General features: G+C 42.6%; 1 protein-coding gene across 3 annotated transcripts in view; it reads left to right on the top strand.

Annotated features, from left to right (window-relative positions):
- The window catches only part of mbtd1 (mbt domain containing 1), a 37,417-nt gene that overhangs the window by 1,307 nt on the left and 15,642 nt on the right, over positions 1-20,468 (top strand). For all 3 annotated transcript variants that reach the window (XM_055654285.1, XM_055654286.1, XM_055654287.1), the window contains exons 2-11: positions 1,232-1,433; positions 4,728-4,861; positions 6,895-7,012; positions 9,032-9,114; positions 10,976-11,093; positions 11,756-11,890; positions 14,891-14,979; positions 15,485-15,719; positions 16,421-16,476; positions 19,346-19,450. In XM_055654285.1, the coding sequence (XP_055510260.1) occupies positions 1,232-1,433; positions 4,728-4,861; positions 6,895-7,012; positions 9,032-9,114; positions 10,976-11,093; positions 11,756-11,890; positions 14,891-14,979; positions 15,485-15,719; positions 16,421-16,476; positions 19,346-19,450 (1,275 nt within the window). The remainder of the gene's footprint in view (positions 1-1,231; positions 1,434-4,727; positions 4,862-6,894; positions 7,013-9,031; positions 9,115-10,975; positions 11,094-11,755; positions 11,891-14,890; positions 14,980-15,484; positions 15,720-16,420; positions 16,477-19,345; positions 19,451-20,468) is intronic.

Raw genomic sequence — 20,468 nt, 5'->3', positions numbered from 1 at the left:
CGGCTCAAACCAATATACCCAGCCCTTCCCGCAGATTCATTGCAACACCTAAATGTATTATGTGTACCAATTAGCACCTTGACAAACTTGGGTTGTTTTCTCTGGAGCCTTGGAAGTTGAGGGGAGATCTGATAGAACTAATTATAATAAAAAAGCACAGATATTGTGGACAGACTGAACCTTTATCCCAGGGTGGAAATGTCAAAGACTAGACGGCATAGCTTTAAGATGAGTGGGGAAAGTTTAAAGGAAATGTGCAGCACAAGTTTTTTTACATAGAGAATGAGTGAGCTTTAAGGTGAAAGGAGCAAAATTTAAAGATGTGCGGGGCAAATATTTTACTCTGAGTGGTGGGGGTCTGTAACACACTACCGGCGTGGTGTCGGCAGATACAATAGTGGTGTTTAAGTGTTTTTTAGATGGACACATTGATGTGTGCCCCGTGGATAAGGGATACACAGAGTGCTGTGTCACGAATCATCTCTGGAGAACATGGATAGGTGACGTGTTGGGATGTAAAGGGTCCAGAACTGAAACATCACCTATCCGTGTTCTGCAGAGAGCTGCCTGACCTGCTGAGTTACTAAAGCACTTTGTCTCCAGCAATGTACAGTTTCTTGTTTCTACAACTAATTGGGACACACAATTTTGGGACAACATTGAAATTTTGTCACAGCTTCAAAGGGGAAGGTGCAATTGGTGATCAATGATCAATTGACTAGGTGTTTCTAAAAGTGTAAAACAGTAACTGGTCAATTAAACTTTACTTTGATCCTATCTTTCTCCAAGCAGTGAATGAGCAAATTAATGGAGCCAAATTTGAAAAGACCACAGGCAGAAAACTGTTGTGGGAAATAAAAATAGTATTGTTATTTTGTTTCTGTTGCTCTTTGCTGTGAAATCTATGTTTGGGTGTATGTTCTAAGCGGCAGATGGGGGACGCGGAGGGTGGGACATGGGACTTTGTATCACCCTAGATACATTTGGGTCTTTTGTAAATGGTCGTTTTGGGTAGCCAACTTACCAAGACGTTCACAGTCTTGGCCTGTGAGCATCCCAGCCCCTCCTGCTCTGAACCTGCAGCTTGTTACAGTGGTAGAAACAAAATGCTGGAGTCAGTCAGCGGGACAGGCAGCATCTCTGCAGAGAAGGAATGGGTGACGTTTTGGGTCGAGACCCTTCTTCAGACTCCAGCGGGACACCTCATGAAACATTTTATTATCTGTTGCAGACTGAGCACTCTCCACGGTCAGAAAGGAAGAGGAGGGATTCATTTGGGATGTTTGACGGCTACGACAGCTGCAGTGAGGACACCAGCAGCAGCTCCACTTCTGATGAGAGTGAAGATGAAGTAACCTCACTACCGGCTAGCCTTCCACTTATCAAAACTAATGGACAAGTCTACACGTATCCAGATGGCAAATCTGGAATGGGTCAGTTCCAGACTTCTTGTTGGCTGTTTGGCTCATCCTTCTTGTGAATGGTGAAGGGACAGGCAGAGTACCGTGGCGTGGTTTGGAGTTTGCCTTATAGAATATATTGGATTCAGCACTTTCTGTTCACACTGTTGTATTATATGCCTTGGTACCCAGTTAACCAACATGTGATCTATGTTTATTAAATATATTCATATCCCCTACAAACACACAAAGCTGATTTTCTCTTCCTTTGTGTGAAATCTGTGATGTGTGTTTTGTGCAGGGTGAGAATGAGTGAATTAGCCAAGATTCGTTAACTGGTAAAAAGTTGCCATCCAAATGAATTTGTGAGACCATTCCGTTGTTTGTTCATCATATCATTGCACTCTTATGAGCTAGTAGCAATGGGGAGAAACAACATAAACTGATCGGTGATTTAAGAAGTTGTTGTTCATTTATGAAACCTATTAGTGAGTTAATTGATTATGACGTTGGAGGTTGGTTTCATGAAAAACAGATTCTGGCATTAGTTGGTATTCTATCATTTGGACAGATACACAAATAGGGAATGTTTAGTGTGAATTGGGCCAAATGCAGGCAGGTAATAGATAGGGCATCTTGGTCAACATGGGCAAATTGGGCCGAAGGGCCTGTTTCCCTGTTGTATGACTCGATTTGTGGAGAAGCAGAAGAGTATTGGTCGCTTACGACTGCAGTCCATATAAACCAAAGATTCTAGAGATACTCCACTCTACTATCTTTAATATAAACTAGGTTTGTATTGGGTTTGGCTAATGAAGTGGAAGTCTCTTGATTGATTCCAAGGTTCCGGACAATTGTATTTGATGTAATCTTGACTCATTACTTTGTGGGTATAGTTTCACAGCGTAGGAATCTTGATCTTGCTTTGGAATTAAAGCAAGACCAGTGGAAAATATTTGCAGATGCTTTGAAGGGTTTTTTTTTTTTTTTTTGCAGATGCTTTACATCCTATCTCTATGATCGAGCTAGTAGCTGATCATGTAGCAAGTTTCTTAAACCGTTGAATTATTAGCAATTTGGAAAGGTGGCAAATTTTGTTTCTAAATATTATTACCTTATTTTCCTTTAATTGATATTTATATGTTAGGGCTTGAAAGCAGTTGAAAAATATTGGGGAGAAATACAATATCTCCACTACTGTGATTATAACTTCTAGGCAGCATCTGACTACATTGGATCGAGTTGTTGGTTAATCATCTGTCACTTTGAAATTGATGAATTTATCTTCAGCCTTTGGTGTTGTGGCCCAAACAATGTCGCCCCCTCCACAGGGAGTGACACCCGCCTTTGGCAGCAGCTAAATCATTTATTGCTGCATTTTTAGTATGGGTTTTTTTAACAATAAAATTAATGATTAAACAAAAATCTAATTACTGCAGAAATATTTGACATGCACATTTATTATGGGAGAAGAAACAAAATAATTTGGTATTAAGACAAGAGCAGAGTATCCATTTTATCGTGCATCAAGCATATACAAGCACGAGCTGAATAGATATGGGGCTAGTGCAGATAAGTGACACTGAGGTGCAAGATTACCCATGATCTGCTTTGAGATCATCAAGTTCGCTGACGACACCACTGTTGTGGGGCGTATCACTGATGGGGATGAGTCAGAGTATAGAAGGGAGATTGAGCAACTGCCCATATGGTGCCAGCGCAATAACTGGCCCTCAACACCAGCAACACCAAGGAACTGATTGTGGACTTTGGAAGGAGTAGGAGGGGGACCCACAGCCCCATTTATATCAACGGGTCGATAGTTGAAAGGGTCAAGAGCTTCAAATTCCTGGGCATGCACCTCTCTGAGGATCTTTCCTGGTCCAAGAACACTGATGCAATTATCAAGAAAGCTCATCAGCGCCTCTACTTCCTGAGAAGATTACAGAGAGTCGGTTTGTCAAGGAGGACTCTCTCTAGCTTCTACACGTGCACAGTAGAGAGCATGCTGACCGGTTGCATCGTGGCCTGGTTCGGCAACTTGAGCGCCCTGGAGAGGAAAAGACTACAAAGGGTAGTAAACACTGCCCAGTCCATCATCGGCTCTGACCTCCCTTCCATCCAGGGGATTTATCGAAGTCGCTGCCTCAAAAAGGCTGGCAGTATCATCAAAGACCCACACCATCCTGGCCACACACTCATCTCCCTGCTACCTTCAGGAAGAAGGTACAGGAGCCTGAAGACTGCAACAACAAGGTTCAGGAATAGCTACTCCCCCACAGCCATCAGGCTATTAAACCTGGCTCGGACAAAACTCTGATTATTAATAGCCCATTGTCTGTTATTTGCACTTTATCAGTTTATTTATTCATGTGTGTATATATTTTTATTATGGTATATGGACACACTGATCTGTTTTGTAGTCAATGCCTACTATGTTCTGTGTGCTGAAGCAAAGCAAGAATGTCATTGTCCTATACAGGGACACATGACAATAAACTCACTTGAACTTGAACTTGAGACTGAAATAGGCATGAGGGGTTAAATAGCTCACTGCTGCTTTTATTTTATTATGTTCCTCTGTCACAGCAGCATCCACAGTGGTTGATGCATGGGCGTTAATGACTTGGGGACATTGGTACTGAGCTATAGGCCTTTTATTGTCGGTAGCAATTCCATTGCTCAGTCTAAGATAGACACAAAATGCTGGAGTGACTCAGCGGGACAGGTAGCATCTCTGCAGAGAAGGAATGGGTGACGTTTCGAGTCGAGACCCTTCTTCAGACTGCTTCTCTCCAGTGATGCTGCCTGTCCCGCTGAGTTACTCCAGCATTTTGTGTCCATCTTCTCCTACACCATTGCTCAGTCTTCTGGATCTGAAGAGTAGTAGCTAAACACTTTCATCTTTACCAGCTGACTGGCTTAACAAATGCAAGGCAAGAGTTGGGACCTAGCACTAAACCATTAAAAAAAAGCCCTTAACAGTTGCATTAACAGTTTAGCTTTGCATCATGCTGCTGTTCTTTATCCCTTCCTTTATCTGAATGCAAAAAGCCAGTTGAGGCAGTTACTTCATGCAGACTCACGTCCTTTTGTGGTTATGTTGAGGTTGCTTTTTGTCTCTTTTGTAAAGTGGTCAATTAGCAATTTGAATTATCCCCAAGTTAGTGTAACTGCACCAAAATGTCTCTGAACTAAAGGAGCAGGGTTCTAGCCCAATGTGTGACAAATGTAATTTGTGATGAAGCCATAACAGACTGATTGTACATGTCGACAGTGCGCTCTTGTCCTCTGATGTTGATTTTGTTCTTGTGCTGTCTTCATCAGCCACCTGTGAGATGTGTGGGATGGTTGGAGTGAGAGATGCTTTTTATTCCAAGACCAAAAGATTCTGCAGTGTTTCCTGCTCCAGAAGCTACTCGTCCAATTCAAAAAAAGCCAGCATTTTAGCACGACTTCAGGTAATTTTTCTATTTCCAAGATGTTGTATAGTCTTGATTTACTTGTATGCATGGCTAAGTTCACTCCAAATATATCACTTGAATGGGAGCCAGAGTTCTACAAATGCAGCAGTGCTTAGTCAGTGAAGCTCGGTTTCTGAAATTGTATTGGTTCCCAAGCAAGTCCAAACTTCTCCGACAATTTCTTTCTCTCTTTCAAGTAGAATTATAATCAAACTTGCAATGGATTTTATAATGCGTATAATTGTGTTTTTTGTCATTACATCGTTATTCTTTCTTGAGATAGTAATCATCCATTTATAAATAACCTATTTTCTCGTACATTCATTATTTATGGAGTTCCGAAATGTCTTTGTTTAGTTGTGACAGTAATTGATTGTTTGGACCATATCGTTCACACTATTCAACAAGCTAGTGCTGAATCTATGGTGGACAACTGCATTTTAGCCATCCGCAAAGATTTATTGTTCAAAACCGAACAGCAGATCTAACCATTCTGCATATTTCTGCTAGTGTTCAGTAGTGACTGATAATCATCTGTTCACTAAGTGCAACAATTGTCCATGGTTTTCGGCAGCATCTCAATCTGCTGTCTCCTTGTCCTATCACTTCTTCATCTAAAACCACAAAACTATTTTTTTTGAGTTTTACAATGTTCATTATGTTGCTGGGCTGGAGTGGAGATTTCTGCCAACGGGTCAGATGTAGAATTACAATGGTATAACCAGTAATTGCTATTATGTTTTTAACTTTGTGGTTCCGGGCCAGTAATTGCATCTTATGTGGGAAGAATGGCAGGACCAGGCTTGTGTCCACTGCAGGGGACTAGATTAAAACACTTAACATCTGCTGATGAGTGTGACAAGAGGGATGTGGAGGGAATGTTTCCTCTTGTGGGAGAATGTAGAACCAGGGAACATTTACATTTCCCAGTTAAAGACAGTTAATGTGTTTTTTTAATTCTCACTAAGTGTGGATCTGTGTGACTTTTTCCACCGTATGATGGAAACCAATTATTTTGTGTATTTTTATGGCAAAAGTAGGTAGGTGCTTAATAAGCAAATGGGTGAAAAGTTACTGGAGGTATACTGGATTGTAATGTTACAGTTGCATTTGGATCAGCCATGGTTGGTATAACTGGTGGAGCAAGCTTGAGAGACCAAGAGAATCAACCCCCCCCTAATTCATATGTTTATATCTTTCACTTAGACAATAGGTGCAGGAGTAGGCCATTTGGCCTTTCGAGCCAGCACCGCCATTCAATGTGATCATGGCTGATCATCCCCAATCAGTACCCCGTTCCTGCCTTCTCCCCATATCCTCTGACTCCGCTTTTTTTAAGAGCCCTCTCAAGCTCTCTCTTGAAAGCATCCAGAGAACTGGCCTCCACTGTCTTCCGAGTCAGAGAATTCCACAGACTCGTCACTCTCTGTGAGAAAAAGTGTTTCCTCATCTCCGTTCTAAATGGCTTACTCCTTGTTCTTAAACTGTGGCCCCTGGTTCTGGACTCCCCCAACAGTTTTAAATTGATGTTTTTTTCCCTTTTTCCTTCCGCCCACAATATTTAATATGTAAAAGAATATGTGATTGTTCCATTCATTTTGTAGTTTGTTTGGTTGTTTGTTTGTCTTTTTGCACAAAGTCCACGAGCATTACCACTTTTCATTTCACTGTACATCTCGTATGTGTATGTGACGAATAAACTTGACTTGACTTGACATCGGGAACATGTTTCCTGCCTCTACTGTGTCCAAGCCCTTAACAATCATATGTTTCAATGAGATGCCCTCTCATCCTTCTAAATTCCAGAGTGTACAAGCCCAGCTGCTCCATTCTCTCAGCATATGACAGTCCCGCCATCCCGGGAATTAACCTTGTAAACCTACGCTGCACTCCCTCAATAGCAAGAATGTCATTCCTCAAATCAGGGGACCAAAATTGTACACAATACTCCAGGTGTGGTCTCACTAGGGCTCTGTACAACTGCAGAAGGAGTGTTATTCCTTAACTTGAGTTATTCTTTTTGTTAACAGGGAAAACCTCCAACAAAAAAGGCAAAGGTTTTACAGAAACAGCCTCTAGTGGCTAAACTCGCAGCCTATGCACAGTACCAGGCAAGCCTACAGCAGAACCAGACCAAGAGTAAAGCAGGTAACACATCATCTCTGGTAACTTGCATACGGCTGACAGCAAGTAATTGGGTTCGAGAGGAAAAATAATATTTTAACAATAGTTTATATATTTAGCATATTTTTCCATTTGATTATTCTATTAATCCTGATGCTTAGAGTGCACTATCCCTTCTGTGGTCCATGTTATATAGAAAAATATGTACCTTACGCAGCTGTCAGCTTTGTGTTGCAAGTTTAGCTTCTGGCTGGTCTAGCTTTGCATTACATGTGGACATGTCCCAGCTGTGAAGAAGGTAATATATAGGAGGTGCATGCTGATATTAGTCAACGGCTAGGCATATTTTTCTTTGTTTCTTGAATGGACAAAGCATATATTTTTTTTAATATCACTTGCTTCCTCTGAGTTTATGCAGTGAACAGTTGAGTCATAAGAAATAGAGGAACTTTCCTATATGAAATCTGTATCTCCTGACACCCCTAATATTAAAAAATATATTGACCTGCCTTAATTATAGCCATCAAATGAGCCTCCCAGCTCTTTAGGATAGCTGTTACAAAGATTCATTATCTTTGGGTAAAGACGTATTTTCGTCCTGAGTAGCCCCAATGCCCCTATTTTTGAGGCATCTGCGAAGAAAAAAAAACCTCATCCCTTCGTCCCCTAAAAGACTTCTGCGTGTTTCAATGGGATCACTTCTCATTCTTCTGAATGTTGGGTATATTTGAAGAAAAATGTATTTAAAGTTATGCAAATTTATCCTTCCACAAGTAGGGAGCCTACAATATGTAACAGTTTTTCTCACCAGAGCCCAAAATAATTGGAGCAAGACGACTATACTCTTGTACTCATTCTGTTATATTTAAAGGCATTGTGCTATTTGCCATCCATTTGCTTCTGTGCCAACACAAACTTTCGACAATTTGTGTACGAGGACACTAACTACAATGGTATAGCCAGTAATTCCTATTATGTACAACTTAATGCAATGTACAACTCTGAATGAAATGTGCAACTTGCTCTGAATACCAATATCTTTCAATCTCTAGTCATTTAAAGAAAACATTCAGCATTTTATATCTTTGTTCCAAAGTACATGAGGATATGTTTTCTATATTATTGGTCCATTTACCTGCTTGGCCTGACAGGTGGCTATTCTACCCAAAGTCTACCTGAATCCCCCTCCCAGCCCACACCACCAACAAGCTTTGGATTGTCAGCAAACTTGATATATTACACTTGGTCCTCTTGCCCAGACATAGAAGGAGATTGTGGACATCTGGGATGCCATTGTTGATTCCTGTGGCAACCATTGTTCACAATCATCCAACAATAAAATCACTAATTTGTTGTGTTTTATTGCTCTGTGAGCCAGTCCTCAGTCCACACCGGTCAGTACATTAACCCACATCTTCATGCTCTGATGTAGTTTACAAATGTCTTCTCTGGTGCTTTATTGAAGAGTTTCTGAGAGCCAAATGTGTCTGATCAATTTATTTGTCCTGTTTCTGTTAGAACAGATTTTGAACAGATGTCATATTACTTCCTTTAATTGAATTTCATTGTCCTATCTGGGACACATGGCAATAAACTCTCTTGATTTGACTTGTCTTTTCATAAATCATGTTATTATTTTCTGAGAGCCCTTCTTGATTTCCCCAAATAATGGGTTCCAGCAATTTTCCTGCTCTTGATCGAAGGGATTGGAGCTTTCCAACAGTACTGAGATGTTGGCCTTGAGCAGAGCAGAACTGCTGGAGCCACACTGCTGTTCATCTAGAATTCCTGAACGTCATTGCCAAACATTGATCCTTTGTGTACCAATGCTGAAGGGGGAGGTGGATTAGGTTGAGATGGGGGAGATCTGCACCCCAACCTCCTATCAAATGCTGTGCATGTAATGGCTAATGTGGTTTGGAGTATTATTGTGCCCAGGAACTGCATGAAATAGGAAAAACAGGACCTCTGCGCTCTGCTTCATTACCTGGGATACCATCTCTATCTCTTGTGTTTTCTCACAATATTGTTGTTATTTTACAGCAGTCACAGTGGAAGGATTTGATTGGGGTCACTATGTTTGGAGCAACAAATTCATTGGAGCTCCTGTAAGCTGTTTCAAACATGTGAGTAGAATGTTGTTTTCATTTAGCTGTATATTACACTAATCATTACTGATATTGGTTTTGCAGTTCAGCACGTCGGTAGAAGTGGACTTCCATTAATTGATGTTGACACAAGGAGCTGCAGATGCTGGTTTACCAAAAAAAAACACTCAAAGTGCTGCAATAACTCAGCTGGTCAGAGAGCGTCTGTGGAGAACATGGATTGGTCTTTATTGTTCTCCCGGGTCGGGTCCCTTCTTCAGAAGAAGCTTCCTGACCCAAGTCGCTGCCATTCCAGTTCTCCAGAGATGCTACCTGACCCACAAAGTACTTTCAACTCCGTGTGTCTTTTCTCTATGAATTGATTGTTTTTCATCATTGCATGGGTAGGTACAGAGGGAGCAGACATTGTGTTAGTCTAGAGAGAACAAACTGTGCTCCAGTTGCTCTGAGTGTTTTATTGTCCAGAGGGAAGATATTAAATGGCATTAAAAGGAGCTACAGGGAAGGTTCAAAATTAATGTCGGGGGTTAAATGATAGGTTCATTGAACAAAAATGTTGACCCTGCTTTTCTCTCCACAGATGCTGCCTAACCTGCTGAGTACTTACTGCATTATTTGTTTGTTTTTTCTGCATACACTTTTTGATGCCATGATAGATGATCGGGGGATGATCTAATTCAGAGAGTCAGTCACGTGGATGGTGGGGAGCGTGGGATACTGAAAAAGGTGGAATAATAAAATTAGATCCGCCTCAGTTAGAATTCCGATCATGAAACTCTTGTCACCTGAGTGAGGGGTTGTGAAAGTAGGGGAAGCACATCAGTCTGGTGAAAATATTGATCATAAGTCTGAAATTTGGAATTGCCATGATCTCATTGGACTGATTGTTTCTGCTGGTGCAGGTAATTGTGCTGTAATCATTTGTGTTATGCATAGATTGCCAGTTGTTTAATGACACTGTTTGTCCAAAGAGACAAACGTGACTCCATTGGATATAATTGTTTCCTTTGGAGTTGCAATTGTGAAAGAGTCACAAGAATCTTGAAGGGCTATAATTAGTGTGTGGGTTAATAGATAGCTGTCAGTGAGTGAATTTGCAATAATGCCCAGTCATTTTCTACATGTGGATCATGAGTCTTTAAAAACACTGAATGCACATCTTAAAAATATCCTGTTTATAGGTTGTGATATAATCACAGGGATTTTGATGACATCTGACCCTTCAATTCTAATTCTTCACTGTAATCAGTTTTGAACAACAACTGTCGCATTGGCCATGGCCCCAAGTCGTCTTGTCCAATCCATCAAAGTTTTCATTTGTCTCTCCCCCCAGCCGTAGACTTTCTTGGTCTTTCTCTTCCTCTCTTCCTTTTATTTCCACTTCTCTCGAATCCCTCGACTTGGCTCATTCAAGACTCATTGAAGTGACTTGACTTTGTTGAAACTTTGCCAAGGCCTGGTGGTCACGAGTAGGGACTGTTTATTTTATCAGCTGTCATGATGTACATCATTTTATGTCTGAAACAAGCATCCAACACTGACTTTGAATCTTGGTGTACTTGTATGCATCTCAAGGTGATTATGGTGATATGGCAAGTTAATAAAGAGTGTAAAAGAGAGAAAATAACAACGCTTAATTGCTAAGTGTTTGCTGACTTTAGTACTGCACCCACAAATATGTTTCAAGGTCAGTTTATTGTCACATGTACCAATTCAGGTACAGTGATATTTGAGTTACTGTACAGCGATACTAAGTGGAAAGCAACAACACACACAACCACATAAAAGCTAACATAAACAACCATCACATTGGATTCCACATTCCTCACTGTAATGAAAGGCAATAACGTTCAATCTTCTTCCTCTTGTTATTGAACAGGTACCTATGGGAACTCACTGGGGAGATGTAGCGGAAGGTGTGAGAGTGGAGGTCCCTAACACTGATTGCAACTTGCCAACTAAAGTCTTCTGGATTGCTGGCATCATCAAGTTAGCAGGTACAAGCAAACATTGGGTTCATCGACAGTAAATTTGAAGTATTTATAATTGAGAACAGTTGACGTGATTGCAGCAGATGAAAAGCGATTGTCTATCCTTTCCTAGTAAGATATTAGCGTTCTCTAAATTAGAAAACATCAGAAACAATATGGAGAATGCCATATTGCCACAATATGCCACTGATTGTTGAGACCAGGGCCTTTGAGAAATTGTGCTACAATCAAGAAGTGGAATTCCTTAAGGGTTCTATTTTGGTAACACTTGTTTTCAAATGATAGTAATGGTGCTGCGTTGTTTTCTGGAGTGCAGTGTAACATTTAACACTAATAACTCTGGATGCCCTGTTTGCTGAAGCCATGAATATTAATTATTCAAGGATCATTTTAAATCGTTGATCATTTATAAATATGCCAAATAAATTTCCATAGACTAAGAACTGGATGGAAATAGATGTTCAGTGTGCAGCAGTGGCTTAGAAATGAATTTGAATGTGTGGGGAGGGACTTGTGCCTTCATGTTTGATGGATGATACAGATCTCTTTAAATTGATCCAGTCTGCACTAGAAATCCAGGCCTTGCCATTTTTACTCCATTTGTTCCCTTTTCTCAAGACATTGAGATTTTATGTCTGACTCAAATGGATATTTTTCTTCTCTGGCAGGTTATAAGGTCTTGCTTCGATACGAAGGCTTTGACAATGATTCTAGCCTGGACTTCTGGTGTAACGTATGTGGTTCTGACGTCCATCCAGTTGGCTGGTGTGCAACAAGTGGCAAACCTTTAGTAACTCCTCGCAGTAAGTGCTCTGTGTAATTGCAGTTCTCTTGTTGGTATTGCTATCTTCCTGCCCAAGACTCCACATGGTGGATTCTGCAAAGCAGATTGAAGCCTGAATATTTGGGGATGGTGAATGAACACTAATTATTGGTGAAAAAGCCTCTCTATCCTGCACCTTGTCTAAAATGTGTAGAAAGGAGCTGCAGATTTAAGCCGAAGATAGGCACAAAATGCAGTCCGAAGAAGGGTCTCGAGCCGAAACGTCACCTATCCCTTCTCTCCAGAGATGTTGCCTGTCCCACTGAGTTACTCCAGCATTTTGTGTCTATCTTCACCTTGTTTAAAACTCTCTGCTAACCTTCATTGTGTTCTTCAAGGAAAGGTTTGTCTGCAAATGACATTGTTTGTGGAAATGAAACAACTGAAGAGTGTTGAGCAAGATGGGCTTTTCTATCTACTTGCTGCATCCTGCTCTGCACAACAAAAAGATGCAGTGAATGATGCCTGTGATTTATCTGTGCTGTCACTATTAATCTGCCTGGTTTGACATGTTATCTTTTGAAACTATTGTCACTCTGTCCTTGCCATTGCAAATTCATGCTTTTATTCATTTGTAATTGGCAACAATGACACTATATATATCTTGCAGTGGTTGCTACACTAACTCATGTGATCATGTGGCCAAGGCTGACCCATATCTATCCAAAATAACCAACTCGTGAGTAAATTCTGCCAATTCCAGCGTGATCCTTCTACTTTCTCACTTTGATTGTAGGATTATTCTTTGAATTTACAAAATTAAGTGAAGAAATCCACCTCTGAAACCAATCTTTTCAAAGGGAGTCACTTAACTGCACGGATTTCTAGATTTTGCCCTTGTTATCCCTGCTCTGTGAAATATTAAAGCATTATTTGTTCCTTGCTGAAGTTACAAACTTTGAAATATTGTCTGTCTCATGGCGACTGAGATAGCAACATATGTTCCCGATGTTGGGGGAGTCCAGAACCAGGGGCTACAGTTTAAGAATAAGGAGTAAGCCATTTAGAACAGAGACGAGGAAACACTTTTTCTCACAGAGAGTGGTGAGTCTGTGGAATTCTCTGCCTCAGAGGGCGGTGGAGGCAGGTTCTCTGGATGCTTTCAAGAGAGAGCTAGATAGGGCTCTTAAAAATAGTGGAGTCAGGGGATATGGGGAGAAGGCAGGAACGGGGTATTCTGATTGGGATGATCAGCCATGATCACATTGAATGGTGGTGCTGGCTCGAAGGGCCAAATGGCCTACTCCTGCACCTATTGTCTATTAATCCCTGTTCTCACACACTTCATTTTTTGCACTATCACCAGCTGGCAGGTATTTCATTCAGTTGGTGGTGGTTAATTATTCGTATTTACGATGAAAAACCATATATCATATCAAACATAAGTGCGATTACGCCATATGTAAGTACAACAGGTAGTGTGAAGGGCGTAGTAAGCATGAGTTCAGAATAGTGTTGTAACTGCAAAAAATAGAAGTGAAAGGTCTGAAATGGGTTTGTTGGAAGATTAGGACTTTGTCTTTGGGTCTGTTCAGGGGAGGAAGGAGCTGGTCCTGAATCTGGTTGTATGTGCATTCGAACCTTTATGTCTTCTGTCTGACGTGAGGTGAGAAGAGGGAATGACCAGGGTATAAATGGTTCTTGAATATGCTGGTTGCTATCTTGAAGCATTGTGCAGTATAGATGGAAATGATGGGGTCAAGCTGGTTTGTGTGATGGACTGGGCTGCATCCACAACTCTCTAGCTTCTTGAGGTCTTGGGCAGAGCAGTTGCCAAACCAAATGATGATGCATCCCAATAGGATATTTTCTGTGGTGCCTCTAATGGAAATTGGTAAGAGTAGTTGGAGGCATGCTGAATTCCTTTAGTCTTCTAAGAAAGTAGAGGCGTGGCAGTATTTCTTGGCCGTAGTGTCAATATGGTTGGACTGATTTTGTTCCATTACAAACTTGCATCACTTAGGTTCATGTTTGGCTCTGCTAGCTCCCCCTGCCTCTCCAAATTGAATTAAAATCCTCATTCTGTTTCGAAGGCACACCATGACCCAGCCCCATAATACCTTTCTGAAGGTCTACAGAATGTTGTGAAATTTGCAACACATATATTTGGATGTGTGTTGCATCTGTTCATATGTTCTGCCTTTGTTTCTCTTCTTTATTCGGGTTACTCAGCCTGTTTTCACATCCAAATTCCTCTGCCATTCTTCAACCACCTTAGTCGATAACATTTTACTTTAGATATGTCCACCATCTCAAATGCATTTGGAAAGAAAGTAGACAGAAAATGCTGGAGTAACTCAGCGGGTGAGGCAGCATCTATGGAGAGAAGGAATGGGTGGCATTTCGGGTCGAGACCCTTCTTCAGACTGATGTCGGGGGAGGGGATGGGACAAAGATAGAAAGCAGGCGGAGACAGTGGGACTGGTAGGAGAACTGGGAAGGGGGAGAGAAGGAGAGGGAAAGCAAGGGCTATCTGAAGTTAGATAAGCCAATGTTCATACTGCTGGGGTGTAAACTATCCAAGCGAAATATGAGCTGCTGTTCCTCCAATTTGCGCTGGGCCTCACTCTGCCAATGGAGGAGGCCCAGGACAGAGAGGTCAGATTGAGAATGGGAGGGGGAGTTCAGGTGCCGAGCCACCGGGAGATCAGGTAGGTTACGATGGACTGAGCGGAAGTATTCAGCGAAATGATCGCCGAGCCTGCGCTTGTTCTCGCGGATACAGTAGATAAGGTTGGAGGAGGTGCAAGTGAACCTCTGCCTCGCCTGGAAAGATTGTTTGGGTCCATTTGCATTTGGAAAACCTTCTGCATTTGGAAAGACTTGCTTTACAGTAACAGCCAATTTTTCAGATGCAGAATCATTCTGCAATATTCATGGGTATTCTGTTGAACTTGACTTATTTGCAATGATATGCGTCAATGCTGTGTTTCCCAAATATTGCTTTTCTTGTGTAATTCTCACTCTTTTACCGTTCCAGCTATCCAACATAAATATGCAAACTGGAAAGCTTTCCTTGTGAAAAGATTAACTGGTGCAAAGACTCTTCCTCCTGACTTCTGTTCGCAGGTAGGCTGCCTAACTCCTATTCCCATAAGCATTGTTTTTTTATCGTTCAATCCTATGTTGTACATACTGTATTTCATTTAATGCTGTTGAGCTGCCAGTTTGTCCTTGGTTTCCATGCCAAGTCCTGCAACATTTGATGATTCTATACTTTGTCCTGGCCCATGGGTTTTTAATGTTTATCCAGCGTGGGATAGCATAAAGTTATTTACTTACTACTCTTGTAATCCAAGCCATTAATGTTAATGTTGGCTGCCCCAACCCCATGTAGATTTAGATAGGACTTTATGACTGGTGAGAAATCTTTGTGACTGGTGTAAATGTAAGAGCTTCTGTCATAACCCTGCATTGATGATCCATTTGAGACCAAGACCATTAACACTGGCTTGTGACTCTGGGCAGCAGTGGACACCAGCAGCTGGTGCGAATGTATCATTGGTGTGCTTCAAAGAAAGCAATGTGGATGAAGCAGATTACTTTCCATCGGTGATGTCAATGTGTTTTGCAGGTTGTCGAGAGCATGCAGTATCCTTTCAAAACTGCCATGCGTGTAGAGGTGGTGGATAAGACGCACCTCTGCCGAACCAGAATAGCAGTTGTTGAAAGCATAGTGGGCGGTCGTTTGCGACTGATTTATGAAGAGTGTGAGGATGGGACAGATGATTTCTGGTGTCACATGTTGAGCCCCCTCATTCACCCAACTGGTTGGTCACGAAGTATTGGACATAGATTCAAACGATCAGGTAAGTGTCATGTTCAAAGCCTTTTGCTTCTTTGGAAACTATAGAATGGAGATTTATTCTGTCATCCATGGTCAGCCATGCATGCCCTTGAAGTCTGCACCATGAAATGAGGGAAAAGTACAGTAAACCCAGGCAATAACGGACCTCTATACGATGGGTTTTGGTGATAGCATCGAGGCTCCTGATGCACCACACCCCCACTGCTGCCAATTACCCAGTGACCTGTTGCCACATGATGTGGGAACCGAGAGAGCCAGCAACATGGCGGCGGCGTGGGTACCGGGCCCGTCCCTGGCGCACCACGTGTCAAAGCCGCGTTTCTTCTCTCCCGGCCTTGGGTTAATCTTTATCCTCACTTGGTTCTAGCGGACAATAGGCGATCATGGACACCATCTGCAAGTACAAATGTCATTGTTCTGTTGGCACATGACAATGAAACACTCTTTTGAGCCTGGGAGGGATTGCTAGTAGCATTAACTATGAAGTTTTAATCTGGTTTCAAGTGAGTGTTTAGCTGAAGCCTGGACTGACTGAGCTTGTTGTGCAGACATTCACTGCTCTGGGTATCTGCTGCAACACTGACTTTCATTCAAGTTTGGCTTTGCAATTCTCTTTTAACTTAGTATTGTCATCCCTTGCATCCCTTGATTGCGTGCCACCCTGTAGATTTAATTACATTTTTAACTTTCTTTTACATCTAGATGGTTCAAAGAAACAAGAAGGCCACTGTGATGCTTCTGCACAGTTATTTGCAAAGGTAGGTTTTTAATGCTGACCAATGTAGGAGAGTTCCAGGCCACTATCAAGACCCCATTGACTTTCCTGATGCATTAATCAGATCTTGAAGCTGCTGACATTTCATTAGATTATGTGATAGGAGCAGAATTAGGCCATTCGGCCCATCGAGTCTACTCTGCCAGTCAATCGTGGCTGATCTATCTCTCCCCCCTAACCCCATTCTCTAGCCTTCTCCCCATAACCTCTGATACCCACACTAATCAAGAATCTATCTCTGCCTTAAAAATACCGACTGACTTGGCCTCCACAGCCTTCTTTGGCAAAGCATTCCACCCTTTGACTCAAAAAAAACCTCCTCATCTCCTTCCTAAAAGAATGTCCTTTAATTCTGAGACTATGACCTCTAGTCCTAGATTCTCCCACTGGTAAAATTATCCTCTCCGCATCCACACTATCCAAGCCTTTCACTATTCCATGGGCGGAAATCCCGGGGGGAAGGGAGAGACAGGGGACACATGTCCCCTCCATGTTTTGAGAAGTGGGGGACAATTCTCCCCCCCCCCCCCCCCCCATGTTTTGCAATTCAGATTTTGAAATTCGGTGGAAATGTATCTATTATAAATCTCCGCTTTCCGCGAGACAGTGGGGGTGGGACTGATGATCGAGGGTGGCGATTGGACGAGAGAGACGTCGGTCGGTCAGCAAGCAGTGGGGGGGGGGGAGGAACATGATGATTCAGCGTGATGATTGGAGGAGGGAGGTGTTGGTCAGAGGTGGAAGTAGGGGGTTGGGACTGAGGATAGAGTGCGGTGGTTGGAGGTGGGAGATGTCCTGGTGGAGCAAAGATCATAGAGTGAAGCTTGAATCTTCCCGTTCACGGGGCCTTTCACCGCCCGGCGTGGCTTAAAATTGGCCGCGGGACCTCCCATTGCCTGATGTTCCTGATGTTGATGCTGGGCGATGGAAGAGCCCGCGGCCGGTTTTAAGCTGCGCCGGGCGATAAAAGGCCGCGCAAACGGGCCGGTTCAAGCCCACGTTGTTGCTGGGGTTTGGAGTTTGGAGTCAGTCACCGACCAGGCCAGCTCCCGATGTTACCGTCCACAGGGCCCACCGCCGAAGATGCGCGTTCGCGCGGCCACCAAGAAACTGCGAACCTCCCATGTTTTGATGGCGATTTCCGCCCATGCACTATTCTGTATGTTTCAGTGAGGTCTCCCCTCATTCATCCAAACTCCAGAGATTACAGGCCCAGTCCTGTCAAACATTCATCATATGTTAACCTACTCATTCCTGGGATCATTCTTGTAAATTTCCTCTGGACCCTCTCCAGAGCCGGCACATCCTCGGATATGGTGCCCAAAATTGATCACAGTATTCCAAATGCGACCTGACCACACCTTATAGAGCCTCCGCATTACATCCCTGTTTTTGTATACAAGCCCTCTCTAAATAAATGCCACTGGACAAACTGGATTTTGTAGTCAAACTGGATTTTCTAGAAGTGAAAATCGCTAAGTGCACCTCGGCTGCAGAGTTACTTTTAGATGCTTTTACTTTTTGCAGTAGATTATAGTTTGGTTACAATTTGAAAAATGATTAAAGTCAATAGACAATAGGTGCAGGAGTAGGCCATTCGGCCCTTCAAACCAGCACCGCCATTCAATGTGATCATGGCTGATCATCCCCAATCAGTACCCCATTCCTGCCTTCTCCCCATATCCCCTGACTCCACTATCTTTAAGAGCCCTATCTAGCTCTCTCTTGAAAGCATCCAGAGAACCGGCCTCCACCGCCCTCTGAGGCAGAGAATTCCACAGACTCACCACTCACAGTGAGAAAAAAGTGTTTCCTCGTCTCCGTACTTTATAGATTAGATGCTTATTTCTTAAAAAGTACGATGGTAATGCATTAATCCTTATCTTTCTAAATGGAAAAATCGTGACTTAAAAGGCAGGGTTTTTTTAAATGAAAGACTGAGTATTTGAATACTTACATGCAGTTGTGCCTTGGCGTAAGATTCTCAAACAGTTGTCAATCTTTGTCATTCTGGTACTGAAGATGAAGGTACAATAGATCTGCGGTGTGTTGGATAAATGAGTTGGCAATTGTGATCGGAGACTGGGTAATGGTGGCTTGGGTGTTTTTCTGATCTGGAAATCTGTAACAAGTGGTTTTACTGCAGGAAATGGTGCACAGACCTTTGTTTCACCAGTACAGGTAATCAGGGCAGTCCAGGGAAACGGCCATAGTCTATAAATGGTAACTAAGGATCTTGTAGAGTGCCTTCTACTTCAGGGCCCTTTAATTGTCCACTACTTAAGTTAATTAAAATTGCTGTCTTAAAGAAGAGTCTATTTGTTATTGCAAGAGATAATCCAGAGAAAGTGAGATAAATTACTCATCTAATAGTTTGAAATGATCTTAAATATCTGGATAGAAAAAAATGCTGAAGAAACTCAGTGGGTGAGGCAGCATCTATGGAGCGAAGGAATAGGTGACGTTTCAAGTCTTTCGACCCCATATTCCTTCGCTCCATAGATGCTACCTCACCCACTGAGTTTCTCCAGCATTTTTGTCTATCTTTGATTTTTCCAGCATCTAACAGTTCATTCTTAAATATCTGGATAATATGTCTTATTATCAAATCATCTGTCAAATTATCTTAATTCAACTGGCTCATTGATGGCCTTTTGAAAAAACTAAAACAAACCCTGCTGGTCTGATCTGTGTGACTTCAGCCTCCACACTTGGGTAGTTGGCTTTCAACTGGCCTTGAATTGGTGCAGCTTCCCAGCGTCACCTTGGGGCGACATGGAATGGGTCATGTTCATGTCATGAGGATCCATTTCAAAGATTTTTGTGATTGCCTTGAATCTCTCAACCTTCAGGTAAGGGATGTTGACCAAAGCGGAGAGTGGTTCCAGGAAGCGATGAAACTGGAAGCAATTGACCCTCTGAATCTTTCTGCCATCTGTGTAGCAACTGTCAGAAAGGTAAGCTCTCCATTCCATGCTGTCTGTTGTCACGTCGCTCGATGCAGATGCTGGAATCTGGAGTAATAAAATAAGTTGCTGGTGGACTTCAGCAGGTCGGACAGTATCTGTGGAGGCAAAGAGGTTATGTCTGCATGTTGGATTGAGACCCTCTGTCAGTACGGGGGGGTGGCAGGGTGCAGGGAAGAGGAAAGATGGCCAGTATATAGAAGTATGGGCAAGGGTGGCTCATAAACTGGTGGGTGATATGTGGAACCAGTTGAACAGGGGTGGGTGGGGGGGGGGGGGGGGGGGTGATGGGCTGATTGAGTCTGGAAGGGGAGTAGATAGAGGGACAGTAAAAAGTGAACAACCAGACAGACGGGTGGTAGTGGAAAAGGAGTATGGGTAATCTTACAGTTTATAAATATTTTCATACCAATGAGTTGCAAGTTACCGAAGTGGAATGTGAGGTGCTGTTCTACTTTGCATTTGTGGAGAAGGCCAGGGACAGATAGGGAATAGAAAGGGAAATGAAATGCAGAAGGGAGATAGAAACTCTAGATGGTTATTGTGGACAGAATACAGGAGCTGTACAAAACGGTGGCCTCGTCTACGCTTGGTCTTGCTGATGTAGGAGTGGTCACATCATCGGCTCCAAATGCACCAATCCACTGTAATGGAAACCACGTATCCTCTTTGTGACATAAAACATCAGCTAAAATCAGTTTGAGCTCATGTTGCTCAAGCTGCCCTGCTACACTTTGCTGCTTCTCACAATTAGTGTACGCAGTGGTGTGTATGAGCCATCACTCCACTGTAAGTGGGTTCTGCCGATGCCTAGCATCTCGGTGGTAGTATGGGTATAAAGGTGTGAGCATGTGCAGGATTAACTGCTGACACGTGTCAGTCCCTGCCTTGCCTGCAGGCTCATTGTTGTCTTGCTGCAGATCTGAAATTGCTTTTGACATCTGGGGTAAGAATCTATCTATGAAGGGTGTAGTTCAATATTTCCACCTGTCCAACCTGTGGCAGCTGC

The sequence above is a fragment of the Leucoraja erinacea genome, chromosome 23 (genome assembly GCF_028641065.1).
Source record: "Leucoraja erinacea ecotype New England chromosome 23, Leri_hhj_1, whole genome shotgun sequence".
Lineage (NCBI taxonomy): Eukaryota > Metazoa > Chordata > Chondrichthyes > Rajiformes > Rajidae > Leucoraja > Leucoraja erinaceus.
This window is presented reverse-complemented; position numbering and strand designations above follow the sequence as displayed.